The sequence below is a fragment of the Mirounga angustirostris genome, unplaced genomic scaffold (assembly GCF_029215605.1).
Source record: "Mirounga angustirostris isolate CCGP_5_RB_7025 unplaced genomic scaffold, mMirAng1.0.hap1 SCAF_4, whole genome shotgun sequence".
Lineage (NCBI taxonomy): Eukaryota > Metazoa > Chordata > Mammalia > Carnivora > Phocidae > Mirounga > Mirounga angustirostris.
This window is the reverse complement of record NW_026991712.1, coordinates 49,342,307-49,364,368: the sequence shown is the minus strand read 5'-3', so window position 1 is coordinate 49,364,368 and position 22,062 is coordinate 49,342,307. Positions and strand designations below refer to the sequence as shown.

At 36.4% G+C, this 22,062-nt stretch overlaps 1 protein-coding gene across 3 annotated transcripts in view; it reads left to right on the top strand.

The window, feature by feature from the left end:
• Positions 1-22,062, top strand: part of RALYL (RALY RNA binding protein like) — a 693,429-nt gene that overhangs the window by 623,177 nt on the left and 48,190 nt on the right. For all 3 annotated transcript variants that reach the window (XM_054512552.1, XM_045896308.2, XM_045896307.1), the window contains 2 exons: positions 1,798-1,961; positions 20,641-20,754. In XM_054512552.1, coding sequence (XP_054368527.1) covers positions 1,798-1,961; positions 20,641-20,754 — 278 coding nt within the window. The remainder of the gene's footprint in view (positions 1-1,797; positions 1,962-20,640; positions 20,755-22,062) is intronic.

Sequence of the window (22,062 nt, the reverse complement as noted above, 5' to 3'; positions counted from 1 at the left end):
TATTTTGGTTCACTAGCTTAAGGTGCTGTGTGAATTCAACTTATAAATAAGTAAAGGAGTCCTTATTTTGTGATTGAAATGAGGGACAGGTTTAGTTGACCCTTTTGAGTTTCCAGCCCCTAGTGGTATGGATGATATTCATAACCCTTTTCAGCTTCATCCTGCCTATACTCTTTGAAGTAAACTATAATGTGTTGACATCCATGCCCTGTTCTTTGCCAGCAGTTCTTCAGCTCTAATGGACTTTGCTTATTCACAGAGGATGGCACCTCTCTTGAACTCTGTCTCATTTCATTTCTTTTCCTTTCCAAACATCTCTTAGTTTCTCCCCAGCATGTTTCCAAATAGTTTTTGAACACTTTAGCTCTCTAATGTGGGAGACAGCCCCAGTACTAAGTTCTGCTTTAAGCGTGGTTTATATGCTACTTTTTTACCCCCATAGTATCATAGTTTTGAATGTTTCTGAATGAATATGTGGAAACCTGCCTTTATTATATTTCATATATTGTTTTCTAAAAGGGGATTCATCGGTATGTGTAAATAATTTGATGTAATTTTATAAAATGACCTATTTTAGAAACTGTTTTTTTCCTATTATAGAAATTCACTTCTGACTTTCATATTAGATTATTCTTATTGACTGTTTTAAAACAATTACGAGAATGTAATCCATATAATGATGTCACAATAAAGTAGTATCAATGATCATTCTAAGTCAATAACACTATTCTCTTTATAGTGGATAACATAATAACACATCTGGTTTGCTGGTAAATAGTTTTTTAAAAAAAAGTAAGTGAGTAAATATGTCCTCAAATTTTTTCTCTGACTTTTCATGCTTCTCAAATGTGCTAAGTCTGCAAAAATGTGTTGTTTATGAATATGCAGTATGAACAATATGAAGCTTCTGAATCTATGACTTATATATTTATATAAATGAGTAAATATTCTCATACTTTTATTCCTTTCACTGTTTAGGGGGAATGCATTGATTGTGGGGATTATCATTTTTCACTTTTTAGTAAAAGCTTCTAGAATTTTTATTGGTACTTTTTTTGGTTAGAGAAATTTTCAATAGCTTACTATATAAATATCAGTAGTCTCAATTTACATGTCTAGCAAATGGTCAGAATAGTAAAAAGACATCGTGATACGTATTTCCACTGATACTCTAGTCAACAAAATTTTATCCTCTTGCTGGTGCCATTTTACTCAAACCCAGTCTCCCTTTTTCTACAGTCAGAGGAGTCTTGTTACTTAAAAAGTCCTTAGAGACAGGTACGGCACCATGTGGATTTGTCTCTCACAGCTGTTCTCTTTAATCTAGACTTAACTTCAAGATGATTTTCCTTATGAGCTTTTTCATGATGGAACAATAATTTGCTTTGCCTTGTTCCTGATTCTGCATGATCTTTTCCTCTTTTCGAACTAGTGCGCTAATAAGTGTTGATGTAGAAGAGGAAGATTTCTATCCTAAGAAGGATAAATCTGTGAGACTGAGCAGAGAAATATACTTGGGAAAAAAGCTCAGCCTGACTTCAACAAAGGGCCGTGTACTCTGGGCGCAGAGTTCCCTGTACTTTCATGCCTTAAAGACGAGTTCATATTGGAGAGTTAGATTCTAATGTCCAGAACGCATAGTCTGTATTAGAATCCTGTTTCTGATAAACACCTGTGTGAGAACAAGAACAGAAACATTTATGGACATCTTTTACAAGGCCATTTTCTTAATCATTTCACACATTTGACAGAACACGGAGGCATAAACCAATCTCAGCCACGCTTGTGTTTTTGAAGGTTATTCGACTACCACGGGCGTGTGCCTCCACCTCCCCGCACGGTGATTCCGCTGAAGCGTCCCCGAGTGGCCGTCACTACGACGCGCAGGGGGAAAGGAGTCTTTTCCATGAAAGGGGGCTCGAGATCTACCGGCAGTGGGTCATCTTCATCAGGCTCTAAATGTAAGTAATCTTCCTTAATTTATTTCTGCTTAAAGGAGGCGCTAGGGGCGCCTGGGTGGCTCAGTCATTGAGCGTCTGCCTTCTGCTCAGGTCATGATCCCAGGGTCCTGGGATCGAGCCCCGCATCGGGCACCTTGCCCAGCAGGGAGTCTGCTTCTCCCTCTCCCACTCCCCCTGCTTGTGTTCCCTCTCTCGCTGTGTCTCTCTCTGTCAGATAAATAAATAAATAAATCTTAAAAAAAAAAGAAGAAGAGAGGGACTACTTATCATTGCACTAATGCCTATATTCAATAAATTAATAATTATGGAGTGTGTTTGGTACATAGTATGAGAGAAATATAAAATGGCTAAGGAAGGGACTCAGCTTTGCATCATACTACATTGCAGTAGGGAGACAAACACAAGCGTGACTAACAAAAACCCAGGACCAATTTGAAAACTTTTATCAGAGCAAGGACATGTTTTAGGCCCACCTGGTTTGTAACATATTACAGTTGTGAAATATAACATGTTGCTTTTAGGGAAGAAAAAAAAATTCATTTCAAAAGAATGTGCATATAGTATCTTTTCAGGGAAATAATATTCCAAATTAGTGCATGCTTTGAATATTTGAGCACTGGGACAATTAAGATAGGCAAATGACATAATAGAGATGTTAAAAATGTAACTTCCCGTACTATGCTAAATCATTATGGTTATGTGTCTGAAAGTATATTTTATGTCGTAAAAATAAAATAATATTAACATAATTTCACGTTAATTAGTGAAAAGTAAAGATATAAACTTTCTGACAAAACACACTGCTAAATTTTTATACAGACGGATTCAGAAAAACTAATTTGCTATTAGAATAGTATTCATAAGGAAAAGATAGAAAATCTTCTTGCATTCCTTGAGATTATTTTGTAGCAGAGAAGACACAGACAATAAGCAAACAAATTAGAATATGAGATGTTACATTGTAGATCACTGCTATGTCAAAGAATAAATAAAGGGAAAGAGAAAGTTTCATAGGATGGTATATGGCTACCTCTCTCTGATGAAAATGGCATTAGAACGGAGACTTGATGGAAGCAAGGAAGTGAGAGAGTGAGTCTGAAGCTCTCGGGGACAAAGCGTTCTGGCAGGAGAATGGTCAGTGCTGAGACCTTAGGTTAATAGGGAACAGCAGGGAAACGAGTGTGGCTGCAGCAGAGTAAGGGAGGGACAACGTAGCTGGAAATAAGGTGAGAGAGGTAGAGAAAGGTCAAGTTCCAGAATAGATTGGCAGGCCATTGTAGAGACTTTGTAGTTACTCTGCCTCCCAACTTTTAAGACAAGTAAGGCAAATACTATTATCTCAATTTTATTTTTTTTAAAGATTTTATTTATTTATTTGAGAGAGAGAGAGAACAAGCCTTGGGGATGGGTGGGGGATGGGGGTAGAGAAGCAGACTCCCTGCTGAGCAGGAAGCCTGATGCAGGAAGCCTGACCCTGAGCCCAAGGAAGAAGCTTAACCGACTGTGCCACCCAGGCACCCCTATTATCCCAATTTTAAATTGATGAGTAAACACAGAGAAGGTCACATAGCCAAGACTAGAACTCGTGTCTACATGTTGTCTACTATAGGACATTGCCTTTTACCTTAGTACCATCAGAAATATCAAGAAAGGACACTGTTGAAATATTTTGTTTTTACATGAGAATGTGCAAAAACATAGTTACCAGAAGCACTGATGCTCCTGGTAAATGACTCAAGTTTGGTTTGCTTGGACTTTGACTTAGCTAATAAAAGCTAAATAACAAATTGATTTAGAGTTCCCTGTGTACTTATTTATCCATTTATCTATCTATTCTGTGGATAAATATGAATTCCCTTTTTGAGTTTTAGTAATAAAAGGAAATTAGTTTCTGCAGCAATCTCTAAACAGAGTTGTGTATGCTCTCAGATTATCATCAAAAGCAAAGAAATCTCTTGAATTCGGTTCTTGCTGTGAAAAAATGAACATTGAATTGCCTGCTAGTTTTATAGAAGACTTTTTTACCATGGTAATACTAACTTCATTTCAACTAGAAATATCTTAAGCATCTGTGGAGTCTTTGTCCTGTGGTCACTATTAAAACAATGTTTATCAATTGGAACTTTATTGGCTCTTTGACCATGTAAGTTCTATATTGTGTAAGAGTATTCTGAGCTTTGTAGAACTCTAGCATTCTTGACGCCCAAACCCTAAATGCCAGTAGCATTCCTCAGTCTTTGTAACAGCTGTATCTACTGTTAGACATTTCTAAATCTTCCCTAAGGAGATAATACCCCCCTAGGTTAGAACCACTGAGTGGTGGCCATTCTTGGGTAAGTGCAACTGAGTAGGATCCAGCCACTTGACTGTCATATACCCCACTGTTGCAGAGAAGAGTAGTAGTTTCCAGAAGTTATTTGAAAGTAAATATCTTAATATTTAGATGGTTACATTGTTTTTGGCCTTTTTATTTTTTGATTTCTAGTTTTCTTAGATCATGGAGAGAGAATAAGGATTATAAAAATCTTTTTTGAGGTTATTAAGAGTTCCTTTGGGTTCCATAATAATCAGATTTTCTGAATGGAAAATAGAATACATTTTCTGCTTTTCACATAGAACAGAATGTGTGTTTTACCCTGTTGATTGTATTATACAGTCCTCTCTCGACTTGCTCTTTTGTGGAAAATTATGTCAAATTATGAAAGTGATTACTTAAAATCTTCTACAATGATAGTGACTTTATAAAGTTTTTCTTTTCTGGGCGCCTGGGTGGCTCAGTTGGTTAAGCGACTGCCTTCGGCTCAGGTCATGATCCTGGAGTCCCGGGATCGAGTCCCACATCAGGCTCCCTGCTCAGCAGGGAGTCTGCTTCTCCCTCTGACCCTCCTCCCTCTCATGCTCTCTGTCTCTCATTGTCTCTCTCGCAAATAAATAAAATCTTAAAAAAAAAAAAAAATTTTAAAGTTTTTCTTTTCTTGAGGTTTGGTTTTATGTCCCATGTTGCTTAGATGGTTTTTAAATAGTGTTTTATATTAATAATAGGAGAAAGAATAATAGCTAACACTTTTTTGGTGTTTATGACAGCTGTTGTTTCAACCATGCATTAATACATATATGCATTTACATATATTAATTCATTTTACAATATTAACTTTACATATATAAATTCATTTATTCCTTATAACTGCCATATAAATGGAGTATTATTATTATTCTCATTTTATAGATATGGAAAATGAGGCATAGAAAAGTTGAGTGATACCTCTAAAGTCACAGAGCCGTTCAATAACAGAGCCAGTTGCTATAGCCAGGTTCTAGAGCATCTGGTTCCAGAATGTAGTCTCTTCAGTCTGTGGCCTTTTCAATACTGACTCTCTGTAACCTCTTGGAGAATTGTAACTTTTACATTTATATAGTATTCCATTTACTATTTTTAGCTTTGAATTCTGCTTTGTCTGATATTTTGATCCTTTACTGATAAGGTTCTCTTTTGGTTCACATTTCCCTCATACATCCATTTATTTTTTCATCTTTTTATGTGTATTCATTTCCTAGGGCAGCTGTAATAAATTATCATAAACTGAATGGTTTAAAACAACAGGTATTTGGAGGCTAGAAGTCTGAAACCCAGAGTGTCAGCTGAGTTGTGCTCTCTTTCTGGAAGTTCTAGAGGACAGATCTGTTCCATTCCTTTCTCTTAGTTTCTGGTGTGCTGGCAATCCTTGGCATTCCTTGGTTTACAGACGTTCCACTTCAGTCTCTCTCCACTGTCCTATGGTGACCGCCTCCCCCCCTTCCCCCCCGCCAAGTCTCTGAGTCCTTGTGTCTGTCTCTTCTCTTCTTAAGAGGACACCAGTCATACTGGATTAGGGCTTACCCTAAATGACTTCGAGTGGAATACATCAGCAGAGATCTGTTTCCAAATAAGGTCACATTCACAGGTACTTCAACAAATCTTTTGGGGGATCATATTCCAACCCATAGCATGGTCACTTTCTCTCTTTCTTTCTTTCTTTCTTTCTTTCTTTCTTTCTTTCTTTCTTTCTTTCTTTCTTCATTCAATTAACTGTAGTTAGTGTTATTTTAATGAAACATAAATCTAAACAATATTTATATATAATTCACTAGCAAGCAAAACGAGAATCACAATTACACATTCTTTCTAAAATCATATAGGCAGATTATATTATATACACGCACACACGTGTGTGTGTATGTGTGTATTCATTATTTAAAAGTACTTTTATAATTAGCCTGGTACCTGGGAATAACAATAATTTTCAAATTTAAATCACAAATGAAAAATTCTAGTGAAATGTAAAATATACTATGTTAATATTAGCTTAAGTGAATGAATATTTACTGAGGTACCTCTTGCTCTTTTATTAATAGTTGTTTCCTAGTATTTAATGACTTGGCAAGTACAGAAGAGGAAATTAATGTTATAGCTTAGACAATCTGTCATTTCTTATTTCAGAATTTTAATATGACTAAATTCTGCTGTGGAAAAAAAATACAAAGAAAAAATATATTAACACTATAATTTGCCAAGGTTGAATACTAATAAGTGTTGAAAATGGATTGCTCTTTTAAAAAATTAAATTACCAAAAAAAAAAAAAATTACCACTAAGTATTTGTCCCTTTGCAAATCAACTTGAACTAAAACTATGCAGTTACCCCCCACTCATCTGTGGTTTCACTTTCCAGAATTTGTTACCCATGGCCAACCAGGGTGCAGAAGCAGATGCTCCTCCTTCTGCATATCATCAGAAGGTCAATGGTAGCCTAATGTTACATCATGACACCTATGTCATTCTTCTCATTTCATCTCTCACATGGCATTTTGTCATCTCACATCATCACAAGAAGGATGAGCACAGTATAATAAAATATTTTGAAAGAGAAAGACCACATTCACATAACTTTATTAAAGAATATTGTTATAATTGTTCTATTTCTTTCTGTCCCTAATTTACAAATTAAGCTTTATCAAAGGTATGTATGTATGTATAGGAAAAAACATAGTATAATAGGGTTCAGTACTATCTGCCGTTTCAAGTATCCACTGGGGGTCTTGGAATGTATCCCCCAACTGTTGTAATCAATTTGTGCTGTCCCATGGAATCATAAGATAAAAAGATGTGATGTTGTATTTAAGCATTTTGCAAAAGAGAAGACATGAATACTTATGAACTTTAGCTGTGGTTTCTTAGTGGAAAAATGAGTGCCCTCTGAAAAAAAATATTAAATCAATTTTAAAATAATTAACTTAAATTCTAATGTTTAACAAGAAAAATCATTTTTTAAATATTTTATTTATTTTTTTTAAAGAAAAAGAGCACCTGCAAGCAAGGAGGAAGGGGCAGAGGGAGAGGGAGCGAGAGAGGATCTTAAGCAGACTCCACACCCAGAATGGAGCCCAACATGGGGCTCGATCTCACAACCCTGAGATCATGACCTGAGCCAAAATCAAGAGTTAGCTGCTTAACCAACTGCGTCACCAAGGCACCCCATTTTTAAAAATTTTTATTTATTTTTTTTACTAACAAGTAAAATCATTGTAAGTTTTGATGTCTTTGGGTTCCTGTCAATGTACTTTTGATGACAGAATAGGTCATAGACTAACACAAAAGCCCTCAAGCATCTAATGGGAAATTAAAGATAGTTCAATTAAATTTAATAAATAGTTGTTGAGAACTAAGGAATTGTTGTGTTGTTGTTTTTTTTTTTTCCCCTCGAAAGCATGTTATTTAAATATGGAGGCAAAGCATCAACCAGAGATACAATGATAATATCCAGCAAAATATCATTAAACATCCCCATCCATCTATTATCTTGGCCAAAATATATATTCTGCTTTTAGGTTTTAAGGAAAGAAATTGCTGTTGGCCATAGGGTTTAAAGAAAGCTTAATAGAAGATTTTGAGTTAAGTTTAGAAGGATAAGTGGATTTGAAAAAATAGAATCAGAGAGACTCCTGCTTTCCAAGACACAGTACCTAGGTGGAGAAGAGCAGAGGCTTTGCTGTCAAATTGCCTTGGGATGGAATCCGTGTTAGACAACATACTCACTTTTGGCCTTGGGGAAATCCTTTAATCCCTGTATTCCTCCATTTTCTATCTGGAAAATGGAAATAACAATACTATGGTTGTGGGAATTAAATTACTTATGCTTATAAAGTTCTTAGGCAAGTCTTGTCACATAGTTAATGTTCAGGGAGGGGTTTTATTGTTGTTGTTGTTGTTGTTACAACAGAGTACAGTAGTTAAGGATATTAGATATGAAATTGCTTTAACTGGAATCCAACAGTGGCTCCGCCATTTATGAATTGTGTGTTTGGGGGCAACTTTGTTTGCTGTACCTTGGTTTGGGAAATAAGAATAATCTGCCCTCTCCATAAGTTTTTGTGAGGATTAAATGAGCCAACACACATAAAGCTCTCAGAACAGTGTCTCATATTCTAAAAGTCTTAATAATAAGCTATAATAGCAATAATAATGGTTATTATTATTATTAATTACTATTACTATCTAAGCAAAAATTTAGTGCTAGATATGTCAGTTAAGAAACTACGGGTATTATAATTAAGCAGAGCAAAAGATAAAGTTGAGTAACTGGACAACAGCAAACTGTGGAGAATATTGAAGGGTTTGAATTTCATCCCGGGCTGAGGGAATGAGGATTCTCGGCAAAGTGGTATCTGATCAAAAATAATAGTTTAAGAAATTTATATGATGGCTCTATTTGTTTGCTAGCACTGCCACAATAAAACACCATAGTCTGGGTGGCTTAAAGAGCAGAAATCTATTTTCTCACAGTTCTGGGGTCTGGAGGTTGGAGATCATGGGGTCGTGTGTGTTCCTTCAGGGGCTATAAGGGAAGGTGCTGCATCAACCCTCTCTCCCTGGTTTGTAGATGGCTGTCTTTTCCCTGTGTCTTCACATCATCTTCCTTCTGTGTGTGTGTGTCCAAATTTCCTTCTTATGAGTACACTAGTCATATTGGAGTAGGAAATATTGGATCTAGTGACCTTGTTTTAACTTGATTACCTCTTCAAAGGCCCCATTCATAAATACAATCTCATTCTGCGGTATCAGGGGCTAGGACTTGAACATATAAATTTTGCAGGGGACATAATTCAACCCATAACATGGATGTAATATGCATATAAAACCTAAACAAAAGGGGCGCCTGGGTGGCTCAGTCGGTTAAGCGTCTGCCTTCAGCTCAGGTCATGATCCCAGGGTCCTGGGATCGAGCCCCGCATCAGGCTCCCTGCTCGGTGGGGAGCTTGCTTCTCCCTCTCCCTCTGCCTGCCTCTCCCCTTGCTCGTGCTCTCTTTCTCTGTGTCAAATAAATAAATAAAATCTTTAAAAAAAACCCAAAACCTAAACCTAAAAGTATGGAGATCTTGGCATACCCTGCAATGCTTTCTTATTTTAAGAGCCAAATTCTTGGATAGTATTTAGTTCAGTAATTAATTTAGGAGAATGAGATTCAGGCCCATTTAGCTCATCTTGGTAAACACAAATGAATTTCTCAGATACACATGGCTTTACAGTCTGAACACTGACAAGCACTTAGTATAAACAGAGTAATAAATCCTTGCTAACATCACAACCTAATACTTAGATACAAAGTAGCACAACCAAAATAATTATAACGTATTTACCATAAATAAATAAATAAATTTGTGAGCATCTCGGCTTTTTTTCACTAAGTTTTAATGTGGCTCATTAATATAACCAGAAAAAGAGGCAAATAGCAAAATATTTGATAAATTCCTAATACCAGTATAGCTTGTGAGCATTTGAGATGTTTTCTCAGTTCCTCTATACAAGTTATGATTTTCTTTGTGCTCCACTAAAAGTTCCAGAAAGGATCTAATCTTTCCACTGTGGGATTATAAAAGTTTGTGAGCATTAAATCCTATCAAAGGATCTTAATAACATTTTTTACCTCTGCTGCTGCTTCTGCTGCTTTTTCCCAGATCATGTGCTGACAAGCAGAGCCCTGACTACTCTCCTGGTCTCTTGACTACTTTTCTGGGCTCTATGCGCTCCCCTAATCCCATTAGTTGCATGCCCAACTGCAGGATTATTCAAAACAAATTACTTCTGTCAATTCCTCACTCGAAACTCAAAATTGCTACCATTTACCTAATAAGAGTCGAAACTCTTTTTCAGTGACTTTTCAAGATATATCTGACCCCGTACTTCCAGTTTCCCACCACCCTTCCCCTAGCTTAATTGTACTCTTATTTAAATGCTTTTAAACTCATGTTCATACACCTCCACCTGAAAGCCCTTTCCTTTATATCAAGAAATGTGTTATCAACTGTGTTATCTATCTTATACATAGATAAACATTATTAATAATTTTACCTGGTTCTCAAGGTCCAGTTCAGGCAATACCACTCACATGAAACAAGTTTGGACCCCTCTGTGCTACAAGGGCATCATCATAAAACCAAACCTGTTGTCCATCTTCCTATTATAAGACTTAAGCCCTTGGATTCATGTTACAGTCATTTGTATGCACATCTGTTCTCTCCACTTCAGATTACAGATTCATTCTTCAAGATACTTTTGCACTGCACAGCGTATACTCTTAAAATATTTGTGGAATATTTGTCACCACTATTATTTTTGCCTTCCACATTTTACTCCATTATTTTATAAATTTCATGTTCATATGTATTATAAGAAGTTGCTTACACATTTACTTCCTCCACTAATTATAAACTGCATGAGGTTAAGGAGGCAGTTCATCATAATGAGAAGCTCATGGCTTGGAGAGGCAGGGGAAGAATCAAACAAACAAAAATGAAGCATGGCTTTGGAATCAGGCAGTCTACTCTAAACTTGATTTTGTTGCCTTTTTATTAGGCAGTCCTTTTTTTTTTTTTTTAGAAATGTGCAAATAGATTATTTTTTTTTATTTAAATTCCAGTTAACATACAGTGTAATATTAGTTTTAAGCATCCAATATTGTGATTCAGCACTTCCATACAAAACCTGTGCTCATCACAAGTGCCCTCCTTAATCCTCATCACCTATTTCACCCATCCCCCCACCCACGTCCCCTCTGGGAACCATCAGTTTGTTCTCTATAGTTAAGAGTCTGGTTCATGGTTTGCCCTTTTCTCTTTTTTGTCCCTTTGTTCATTTCTTTTGTTTTGTTTGTTGATTTTGATATATGAGTGAAATCATATGGTATTCATCTTTCTCTGACTTATTTCACTTAACATAGTCTTTAGCCCATCTATGTCATTGCAAATGGCAAGATTTCGTACTTTTTTATGTCTGAGTAATATGCTTTTATATATATATATATATATATATATATATATATATATATATATATACACACACACACACACACACACACACCACATCTTCCTTTTTTTTAATCAGATCTAGGGTTAGGGTTCAGGTTAGGGCCAGTATTAGGGATAGGTTTAGGGACAGGGTGAGGGTTAGGTTTAGGGCCAGAGGGAGGGTATGTGCCTGGGATCCTGTAGTTCAGAGACCCCTCCAGAGTGTTAGGTTTAGGGTTAGTGTTAGGGTAAGTGTTTAAAGGTTAGACATATTGCTAGGCAGTCTTAAACACATTATTTAACTTCTCTAACATTCACTGTTCTAATCTATAAAACAATTTTAATAATACATATTTTGTGTATTTATCATAAAGATTAATTAAGATGGTATATGTGCAGCTGGTAATGGTATGCTAGATGCATGGATGCATACAGCAGGTATTTGAATAATAGTTATTGAATAAAATAATGAACTCATTTTTCATTTCATTTTCTCTTTCTAAAAATATATAGAAAGAATTAGTGTAGATGTAAGCAGGCATGGGTATTATAAATGCACACATATGCACATATATATAATTTGTTTTTCTAGGAAATTCCATCCATGAATGTGGTAATTGCCAAACTATATTTACATATATAAATGGAGAATTACACAAATTGCTTCAATTTGTTTTAGCAAAATTTTTTAAAGTCTGACTTTTGAAAACTATTTACAAAGTTGGCAAATTAGCTTCTGCATATTAAACTAGCTTAAAATATATGAATAAGAGGAAAAGGACCAAAAGAAGCTGAAGTAGACAAATTAAAGTGATAATGATAAAGATTTCTTAAAATCTATTTTATGGAAATCAGTGGTCTTCATTTTTTCTGGATGTGACTCAATTAAAAATAATATGGTTCCTTAATGCATCATGAAGGAAAGAGCTAGAACTGACGATCGTATTTTTCACATCAAATGAAGCTGTATGGCACAATAAAGAGTGTAGAATTCATAGTCAAAAGACCTGGGTTTGAGCCTGAACTTTACCTGTTCAGATTATTACATTACACACAGCCATTGTATGACTTTGAGAATGTCATGTAAATTGTCAGATTCTCAGGTTCCTTTACTGATGAAGTAGTAAATGTAAAAGTCACTAATAAATTAAGTTCTATGCAAATTATTTTTATTCCTTTACTGTTTTATATTTAAATAATTTATCAAAGGCTGGGGGAAATAAATAAAAAGAGAAACAAATTAATGTGAATAATTGTTGAAGTCCACATGTTCACAAACAGTTTTAAATTTTCCAAATAGTTCCTAAAAGCATGGTGTTGGTGAAGGAGGGTATATAATTATTTAGACCAGGGTTTCTAAGGCCTGACGCTATTGACATTTTTAATCAGATAATTCTTTGGTGTGGTGTTGGGTGGGGGGCTACCCTGTATGTTTTATGAGGTTTAGCCAACTGGCTGCCCACTAGATGCCAGTAACACCACCATCTCTGAGTTGTGACAATCAAAAATATCTCCAGACATTGCAAATATCCCATGTAGGGCATTACTCTCTGTTAAGAACCACTGATCTAGACAGTTAGCTGAAGCTTCTTTGTTTGTCCCTGAATAGACTTGACCCCACAGGTGACTAAAATAAATTGAAATATTTTTCACCACATAAATCAGAGATGCACACATTTTTTGATATAAACAGATAGTATCATCTCATATGCCTAATTTCCTTTCTGGATTATATCTCATCACTCTGGAAAAAACACAAACATCTTGTTGACTGTATCAGAATGTAATAACATTTATCAGCAAATCAATGAACTCTTTAGAGAGAGCAAGTCTGAAATGATTTAACATGGCTTCTTTTTTCTTTTTTTCCTGAGTAGAATACTAACTACAGCAATGGTTTAGGAAAAATATTTGAGATTATCTGTACGATGTAAACTGACTCCTAGTTTCTGTAGTATCCTGCTTGCCCAAAAGCAGGCTAGAGTAATATATTCTAGGAACTTTATTTTTATTCATTTATCATTTAGATGATCTTGAAGAAAAATTCTAAATTCAAGCCCTATGATCACCATAGAAAAATAAAGTATCATCAGCTGGAAGCCAAATATTTTTTATTATGACAGTATGTTTTCTTTTGTCTGTAGTTTTCTTTTGCAGTTTTTGTTGTAAAATTTATCTAAAAGAAAAGAGGAAGACATATTTCCTTTGAAGATAGTATTATTTTTGTCTCAAGTTTTTATTTAAATTCTAGTTAGATTACATACAGTGTAATATTAGTTTCAGGAGTAGAATTTAGTGATTCATCACTTTGCATACAACACTCAGTGCTCATCACAAGTGCCCTCCTTAATGCCCATCACCCATTTAGACTATTCCCTTGCCCACTTCCCCTCCAGCAACCCTGTTTGTTCTCTACAGTTAAGTCTGTTTTCTAGTTTGCCTATTTTTTCTTCCACCTACATTTATCTGTTTTGTTTCTTAAATTCCACAAATGAGTGAGATCATATGGTATTTGTCTTTCTCTGACTTATTTTGCTTAGCCTAATACTCACTACCTCCATCCACATCACTGTAAAATGGCAAGATTTCATTCTTTTTGATGGCTAAGTAATATTTTAGTGTGTGCGTGTGTGTGTGTGTGTGTGTCACCTCTACTTTATCCATTCATCAGTTGATGGACATTTGGGCTCTTTCCATAATTTGATGTTGAGTATCTTTCCATGTAACTGTTAGCCATCTTTATGTCTTCTTTGGAAAATATCTGTTCATGTCTTCTGCACATTTTTAACTAGATTATTTGTTTTGGGGGTGCTGAATTTTATAAGTTCTTTATAGATTTTAGATACCAGCCCTTTATCAGATATGTCACTTGCAAATATCTTCTCCCATTCCATCGGTTACCTTTTAATTTTGTTGATCGTTTCCTTCACTGTGCAGAAACTTTTTATCTTATGAAGTCCTAATAGTTCATTTTTGCTTTTATTTCCTTTACTAGTAAGAAGTTGCTATGGCCGAGGTCACAGAGGTTGCTGCGTATGTTCTCCTCTAGGATTTGGGTGGTTTCCTGTCTCACATTTAGGTCTTTCATTCATTCCGAATTTATTTTTGTGTATGGTGTATGGTGTAAGAAAGCGGTCCAGTTTCATTCTTTTGCTTATTGCTATCCAGACTCTTAAACACAGAGAACAAACTGCTGGTTACCAGAGGGGAGGTTGGTGGGGGGGTGGGTGGAATAGATAAAAAGGACTAAGAGTACACTTGTCATGATGAGCACTGAGTACTGTATAAAATTCTTGAATCATTATATTGCACACCCGAAACTAATATAACACTGTTTACTTATGTGTGAATTAAAAAAAAATTTAAAAAAATTTTAAATGTAACAATTAGCCCCTATATTACTCAGAATAAAACCCATAGTATTTAACTTTGGCCAACAAGACTCTATACAATCTTCTCCATATACCTTTTCACTCTTCTCCACTCTCCACCTTACCTCTTGACTTCTTGTATTCTTCTTGCACTTGCTCATTCCACTCTAGCCACATTGTCCTCTTGTCTGTCCCTAAAACACATCAAATATACTTCTGCGTCAGGCCCTTGCATTTACCATTCCTCAGCCTCATATAGTCTTCCATCCCACTATCCCTTGATATTCCCATGACTTGCTGCCTCCCCTTATTGAGACTTTTGCTCAGATGTCACCTTATCAGTGAAACTTTCCCTTACCACTGTATATATATATATTGACAAATCTTACTCCCTAGCTAGGTCTTCCCTAACCTCTTGTCTGCATTTTATATTTATATTTATAAACAAATAAAAGATATTTGTTGTCTTCTTCCACTGCTAGATGGGTGTGCCATCATTTCAGGGACTTTTGTCTCTCTTGTTTATGAATATGTCCCCAGCTCTTGGGAAGGAGCCCAGCAATAACAGATCTTCATGAATATTGTTGAATAAATATGTTAGACACTTGAGTCAAAAATGAGAGCAGTTCCTGCCCTTGTCAGGGAGAGAGACATTTAAAGAAAAGATCATTTAAAGTATCATTTGAAAGAAGTATGAGTACAAAGAGGATGAGCTTTTTAAAGAAGAGGTTCAAGGGTTGAGGATGACTTTATTCTGTAGGCAACATTTGAGCTGACTATTTAAAAATCAAATGACATTTACCAGGTGGAGGAGATGAGAGTGTAGGGCAGACAACAGAAACACAGATATAGATGTCTGAAAACACAAGACACATTAAAGGAACAAGGAACAGTTGTGACTAAAGCCTAAGATAATTAGAAAGGCAAGCAGATGAGTCAAGGGAAGGTAATTTGGGGCTGACTGGGAAGTAAAGCAGTTTTCTCCATCCCAAGCCCCTAGCTTGTCTACATTAGGTTACTTTTATATAACAATTATGTAACAGCAAGTTGATTGAAATTATTCCATATTATTCTTAGTAAAAAATACTCCTGACTCTCATGATCTAATTCTCTATATAAAAATAAAGGCACTATATTCTATGCAATGTATCTTTGAAGATAAGGATATTAGATTTTGAAGAACTGAGGTGGAATTAGGGAAAAATACAAAAGTGTGGCTGCCAAAGGTATATGTCCTTCTTTTATTCTTTTATCAGAGTGCTTCTGATTAAGAAAAGGTATATTTCCATGCTAATTTTCTTCTTGCACTTCTTGTTTGCTTATCTATCTCTCCATTAGACAGCCAATTCCAATTTAGTGTCTGGTACATGCACAAAGCTTTAAAAAAGATTTGTTGGTTGGGTTGAAATTGCATCCAGTGACCTACCTACTTATACATATACCTAAAGATCTTCTGAAATTTGCTAATTTCTTGCTGTGTTTAAAACACAGAGCTATAAATTCCGTTAAACATGAAAGGAGGAAAAGAATGAGAGAAAGAAAGAGGAAAGAAAAAAAAGAGATAGAGAAAGAGAAAGAAAGAGGGAGGGAAGGAAGGAAACAAGGAAGGAATGAAGAAAGGAAGGGAAAAGAGAGAAGGAATGCAGGCAGGCAGGCAGGAAGGAAGGAAGAAAAAGAAGGAATTGGATGCCTTCTCTCCATTCGAAAGAGTTTGGTTGTTGAGAGCCTGTGAGGGGGTAAATTTATTAATATGTCTTGCTTCAAACAACTGTCCAAAATCCCTTCTTTTTGAAATGTTGTATTGTCAGAGATCAGAATAATTTATTAATCTGGAATCTGAATAATTTTTATGGATCTGTTTTATGATGAAAAGATAGAAAATTTTCACTATTTACTAATCTAATTTAGGATCTTTTCTTAAACCTGTTAATATAATTTTCTAATTAAGGAGGACAGGCTTCAAAGCCCAGGACCTCATGGTAAGCATCAGGAGTCTCAACAATCAGTAATAGAAGAAGGAGCTTATTAAAACACAGAAAATATTCAAAAGCATGACTCTTGAAATTCTCCAATATCTAATCAGGTCTTCACTCTCAAGAAGCTCACAATTTAGTATGAAAAGTGGTCATACTAAGTAAAAATCAATAGACAGCGGTGCCTGGGTGGCTCAGTCATTAAGCGTCTGCCTTTGGCTCAGGTCATGATCCCAGGACGCTGGGATCGAGCCCCGCATCGGGCTCCCTGCTCCACAGGAAGCGTGCTTCTCCCTCTCCCACTCCCCCGTTTGTGTTCCCTCTCTTGCTGTGTCTCTCTCTGTCAAATAAATAAATAAAATCTTTAAAAAAATTCAATAGACAGTATGTATCTAGCGGCAAATATGAGATGCCATTAAATAAATTACAGGTGAGAGATGCACCCTCCAGAGGATTAGTCAAAGAAGAATCCATAGGGGAGGCAAGACTTTAAATGAAGCCCTAAAAGGCATATAGGATTTTGATAGACATATTTGGGGGAGAGAGAGAGAGTCTTTGCTGGGATAAGCATATCAATAAAAATAATAGCAATAATAATAATAGTAGTAGTAATAGAAATAATGTCTTCTGCTACTATCATTTATTGGGTATGATGATGTTCTGGGTGTGGTCCTAAGTCTTTACGTGAATTACCTCATTAAATTTTTATAACAAGCCTCTAAGGTAGAGGATGGAAATTACAGATGTGGAACTTGAATATTAGTGATTACAAGTGACTCCCCAAAGGGACATTGATGTGAACTAGAGTCTACCTGGTTCCATGCATTATATGATTAAGCACTAAGCTTTTCTGTTCAAGTGAAGAGTATGCTTTGAGAGGAAATGGAATATACAGCTGGAAATATACTTTGGAGCAGACCCTGAATACCAGTTTAAAGAGTTTGGTTTGTGCACATGTTTGTGGGTTTCTGGCCTTTTCCCTATAGAAATGGGGACATTCTGGTAGTGTTCAATAGAAAAGGTTTATGACTTATTACTTTGAAGGCACTATGCTATAGGCTGGGCAAATTAAAGGCAGAAGCCCAGGTAAGAGTGGGCAGAGAGTGGACGGGGAAAGAAAATGTAGAAAGGAAGAAAAATGAACTGGGAAGCTTTGGATCTAAGGCTCTCCTTAATTATGAACTCACTTTTATTTTTTGGAAAAATGTCAGAAATGAAAGTTGCAAAAATTTTTTAAATTCTAAGTTTAGAAATCTAAGCTAGTAAAATACACGTCTATTTTGATGGAATAGCAGATTAATGCAATCCACAGTGCAGTAGAGAAATTGTTAACAGGAGCCAAAAAAAAAAAAAAAAAGCAGAGAAGAGCTCTAGAGGGAAGCACATCAGGTATAGAGGTGGCTCATCCCAGGAATTCCATCTGGAAACCAGACACAATAACACAGACCCATACCCAAATCTATAGGTAGTTAATCCAACTGAAGAAAGGTAAAAACAGGACTCCAGCCAAGTAGGCCAGGTAAGTGGCACGCCCTCTCCCAAGAACAGCACTGAAGTGCAGTAAGAAGACAGCTTTCACAATTGCTCAAAAAGCAGCCAAAACTATTTTTAACCTGCTTTGCAGGACCTTGATGAGCCTTTGCTGCTAGCCATTCCAAGACTGAAGCTGGGCAACTTGCATAGGGCTGGAGACGGATTCAGAATTTCCTGGTAGAGGCAGGAAAGAGCAGACAGAACTTGGGCAGATCAGATCCTTGTTGTCTCTAAGCTTAAATACCACCAACTAATTAAACCCAAATTTTATAATAGTCTGACTCAGATCGTAGAAGTGTTCCTACAGTGCTAGACATGAGTCTAGACTTAAAGCCAACCTTGACATCCTGGATACATGTTAAGTTCCTATGTGGTGAGCCCAGATTTCTAGTGGTTTGTAACGTAGTTTCTATAAAATGGGGTATTGGTGGGGTTTTTGTTTCTTTTTTTTAAGGAGATAAAGACATTAAAATTAGTCAACTGCATTCCTGGGCTGAGGAGTGGCTCTACTTACTAATACATGTGGTTTCCAGCCACAGTCCCGTTTCTCGTGCATTGAAATCTAATGTTCTAAGATAAAATATTTTCTATTAAATTTGATAGGTTTAAGTAAAACTACATGACGTGCTTCCATCAAAGGAAATGAAAATCATTCTTCAAAGTGGAATCAATTTGCAATTGTGACAGATGATGTTTTTCAAATTTCGCTGCAGTTCCACAATGGCACTTTGATGTCCCTGAAATAATTGACATTAGAAGAAATTCTCTATTTTAAACTGTGTTCTACTTTCAGTTTGGTTCTTCATAATAGGAACACACCACGGGGTCCTGGATTCTTGCAGTTTTTATTTTGCAAGCGACTTTGCATCATAAATAAAAATCTGCTTTTTGTAAAAGAAATTTCTGATTTTATAATAAAAAATGTTTTCTCATTTTTATACTGGAAAAAATATGTGCTTCCTTTCATCAATTAATGTATATTGATGCATACGTTATCATCTATATTATATCACATATCTTAGCTGAAATATAGCTCTATTCCAAGCAAACAAAGATTGCATTTAGTTTTTATTATTTATAAAAAAAAATTTCCTGAAGACTAAAGAACGAAGCTAAATGCTCATTTCTTCCAAAATTTCTGGGGAATAACCAGGCTGAGATCATCACAAACTTGAAGCAAAAGTAACAGAGGATAGGGCGCCTGGGTGGCTCAGTTGGTTAAGCGACTGCCTTCGGCTCAGGTCATGATCCTGGAGTCCCGGGATCGAGTCCCGCATCGGGCTCCCTGCTCGGCAGGGAGTCTGCTTCTCCCTCTCCCGCTCCCCCTCTTGTGCTCTTTCTCTCTCTCACTCTCTCTCAAATAAATAAATAAAATCTTTAAAAAAAAAAAAAAGTAACAGAGGATTAATAGGCTGACATCAAGCTCTGTGCCCCCCGATCTTGAAGCGTCTCTGCTGAGGCATGGACACCTGAAACCCCACCTACTGAAAACTCCTAGGCAGATGCAGATTTTCTGTAATGATAGCTTTGAAATCTTCGATCTTTCGTTATTGTGGGTTCATGGCAAATTTCCCAATAGTTCTCAAAAAATGAGAAAATAGCAACAGTGCAGTGAATTTTTCATAAACATAAATATATTTCATTTGAAGGACTGCCCTTTAAATAGGAGAATGTCCTTTTCTTAAGCCTCTTCTTTATAAAATAATTATTATTGTTGATAGTAGGATGTTTGTTGTTGTTTTTAACATCCTTACTTGGCAAAATGAAAAGTTGCCAGTCTTGTGTTCGTCCCCACTTGCTTTTCTTTGAAACCATACTAAATATCCAAAACCTGGAATGAGAACCACTACTGTAGAAAATACCAGTGGGAACTTCAGTGAATTTTCTTCCCTCCAGCGCCACGGCTTTTAGGGACACATACAACCCATTGCCTCATTTTTTTAAAGAGTAGGTGAAGTAGCAAGAGTTCTGTTAGAGTTCTCTAGCATCTAAGACATTTCTTCAGAGGATAAACGTTATATCCTGGTTTCAATAAAATACCAGGGGACTAGATTAAAAATATCATTGACTCCTGAAATATGTATTACAACATCGACCTCAAAGTAGTACTAACATATCTGCCATGATTTTATCATTCCTCAGTCTGAATCCATTTTACAGTGCAGATTAACTCTACTACTTGCCAAAACTGAGTTTCGTATCATTTAGTTATTTGATGTTTCCAGATTACTCCATCCCTTTGTGTAACTTTCAGTGAAAAGATTTAGTATCAAATGCTCACGTCACTGAAAATCACTGTAATTGCCAATGTCTTCCGGTATTCTAGGATCAGTGGAAGTAACGAGAAGCTGATAAGATTGAAAAGTGTCCTATGTAATTTGACACCATCTTGAGAAAACACGGGGTGTCTGTGAGTTGTGTTCTACCTGAGTAATGGTACATTTGACATTCTGTTGCTTTCTTTCCCTTTTCCCCTTTCCAGTGAAATCAGATGAGTTACAGACAATCAAGAAAGAATTAACCCAGATCAAAACGAAAATTGACTCCTTGCTGGGGCGCCTGGAGAAAATTGAGAAGCAGCAGAAGGCGGAGGCAGGTAAGTGAAAAAGATCTGTGGCCACAGACATGTCACAGTTAAACCGGTGAAACGGTGTCAGTCACAGGAACAGCGCAGGGCCCGGGAGATGCTGGCCAAGTTTAACAGGTTAATACAGACACATGAAGAAGGTCTTTAAGCCAAGAGTTGCCAACAATACAATCTGAGCTTTTACTCATTAGAGAACATGAACCAATTTGTCTAAACTTCATATTTTTAAACAAGGAAAAGTATTTTGATGGTAATAATCATAGTTGTATTATAATTAAAAGTTAATAGCTCAATATCAAGAATCCTTTAAGAAAATAAAATCAACCACTGGAATATCACTGTCAGACTAAAATAATATATATTTAAATAAACTAATTGCAGAAATACAACAGATTTCAGAAACAAGGATTATAAAGCCCAGCCCCTACATTGCTCCAGTCCCTGTAAAACCAGTACCCAGTTTCAGGGTCCTCCGCATCAAGAGCATGCCCCTGGCCATCCCCAGTCAAGTCATTTGATTATATCTTTTACAACTTAATGCCCCTTCTCCTTTGAACTATCATCCTTGACCTTATTTCTCTTCTAATACAATTCTAATGCCCTCGTCAAGTGGCTACAGATATTTTTTAAATCATAGAATATGAGAACTGGGATAAAGTTAGAGCTGAGCGAGTACACAGTTTGAAAATCATGTTCTGCAAGGCCTCACATGCCTCAGAGGCTCCCTGGAGATAGGATGAAGGTTAGAAGGAGGCCCAGGAGATAGATGAACTCATGCCTCCTCCAGATCCTGCCCTTGCTCTACCTCTGTATCTATTTTATTACTGGGTTTCAACATACGACTCCATTTGCTAAAAGAACTTCACTTTTCAGGGGCGCCTGGGTGGCTCAGTCAGTTAAGCGTCCAACTCTTGATCTCAGGGGGAAAAAAAAGAACTTCGCTTCTTAAAAAATACAGTTTTGAAAGCCATTGATCAAATCCACCCTCCTCATTGCACAGATGAAAACACAAAGGTTCAAGGAGGTAGATTGATTTTTCCATAGTCACTTGAGTAGTGAGTGATAGACCTGGGTCTCAAACCACAGTCTTGTGAGTGAATCCAGTGCCCTTCCCATTTATGGTTTCAATCTCAGGTTCCACCCAGGACCTGGTCCCAGGATTTCACTGACTGAGGCCCCCTGGGTTACTCCTAACTGATGAGAACTGGTTGGGATCCTGGGGCCTGTGAGCTACACAGCAAAGAGGAACCTGCCTATGTGTTCACTGTATCACTGGGTGAGGACTAGAGCTTTTACCTCCTGGTGATGAGCTAGGAC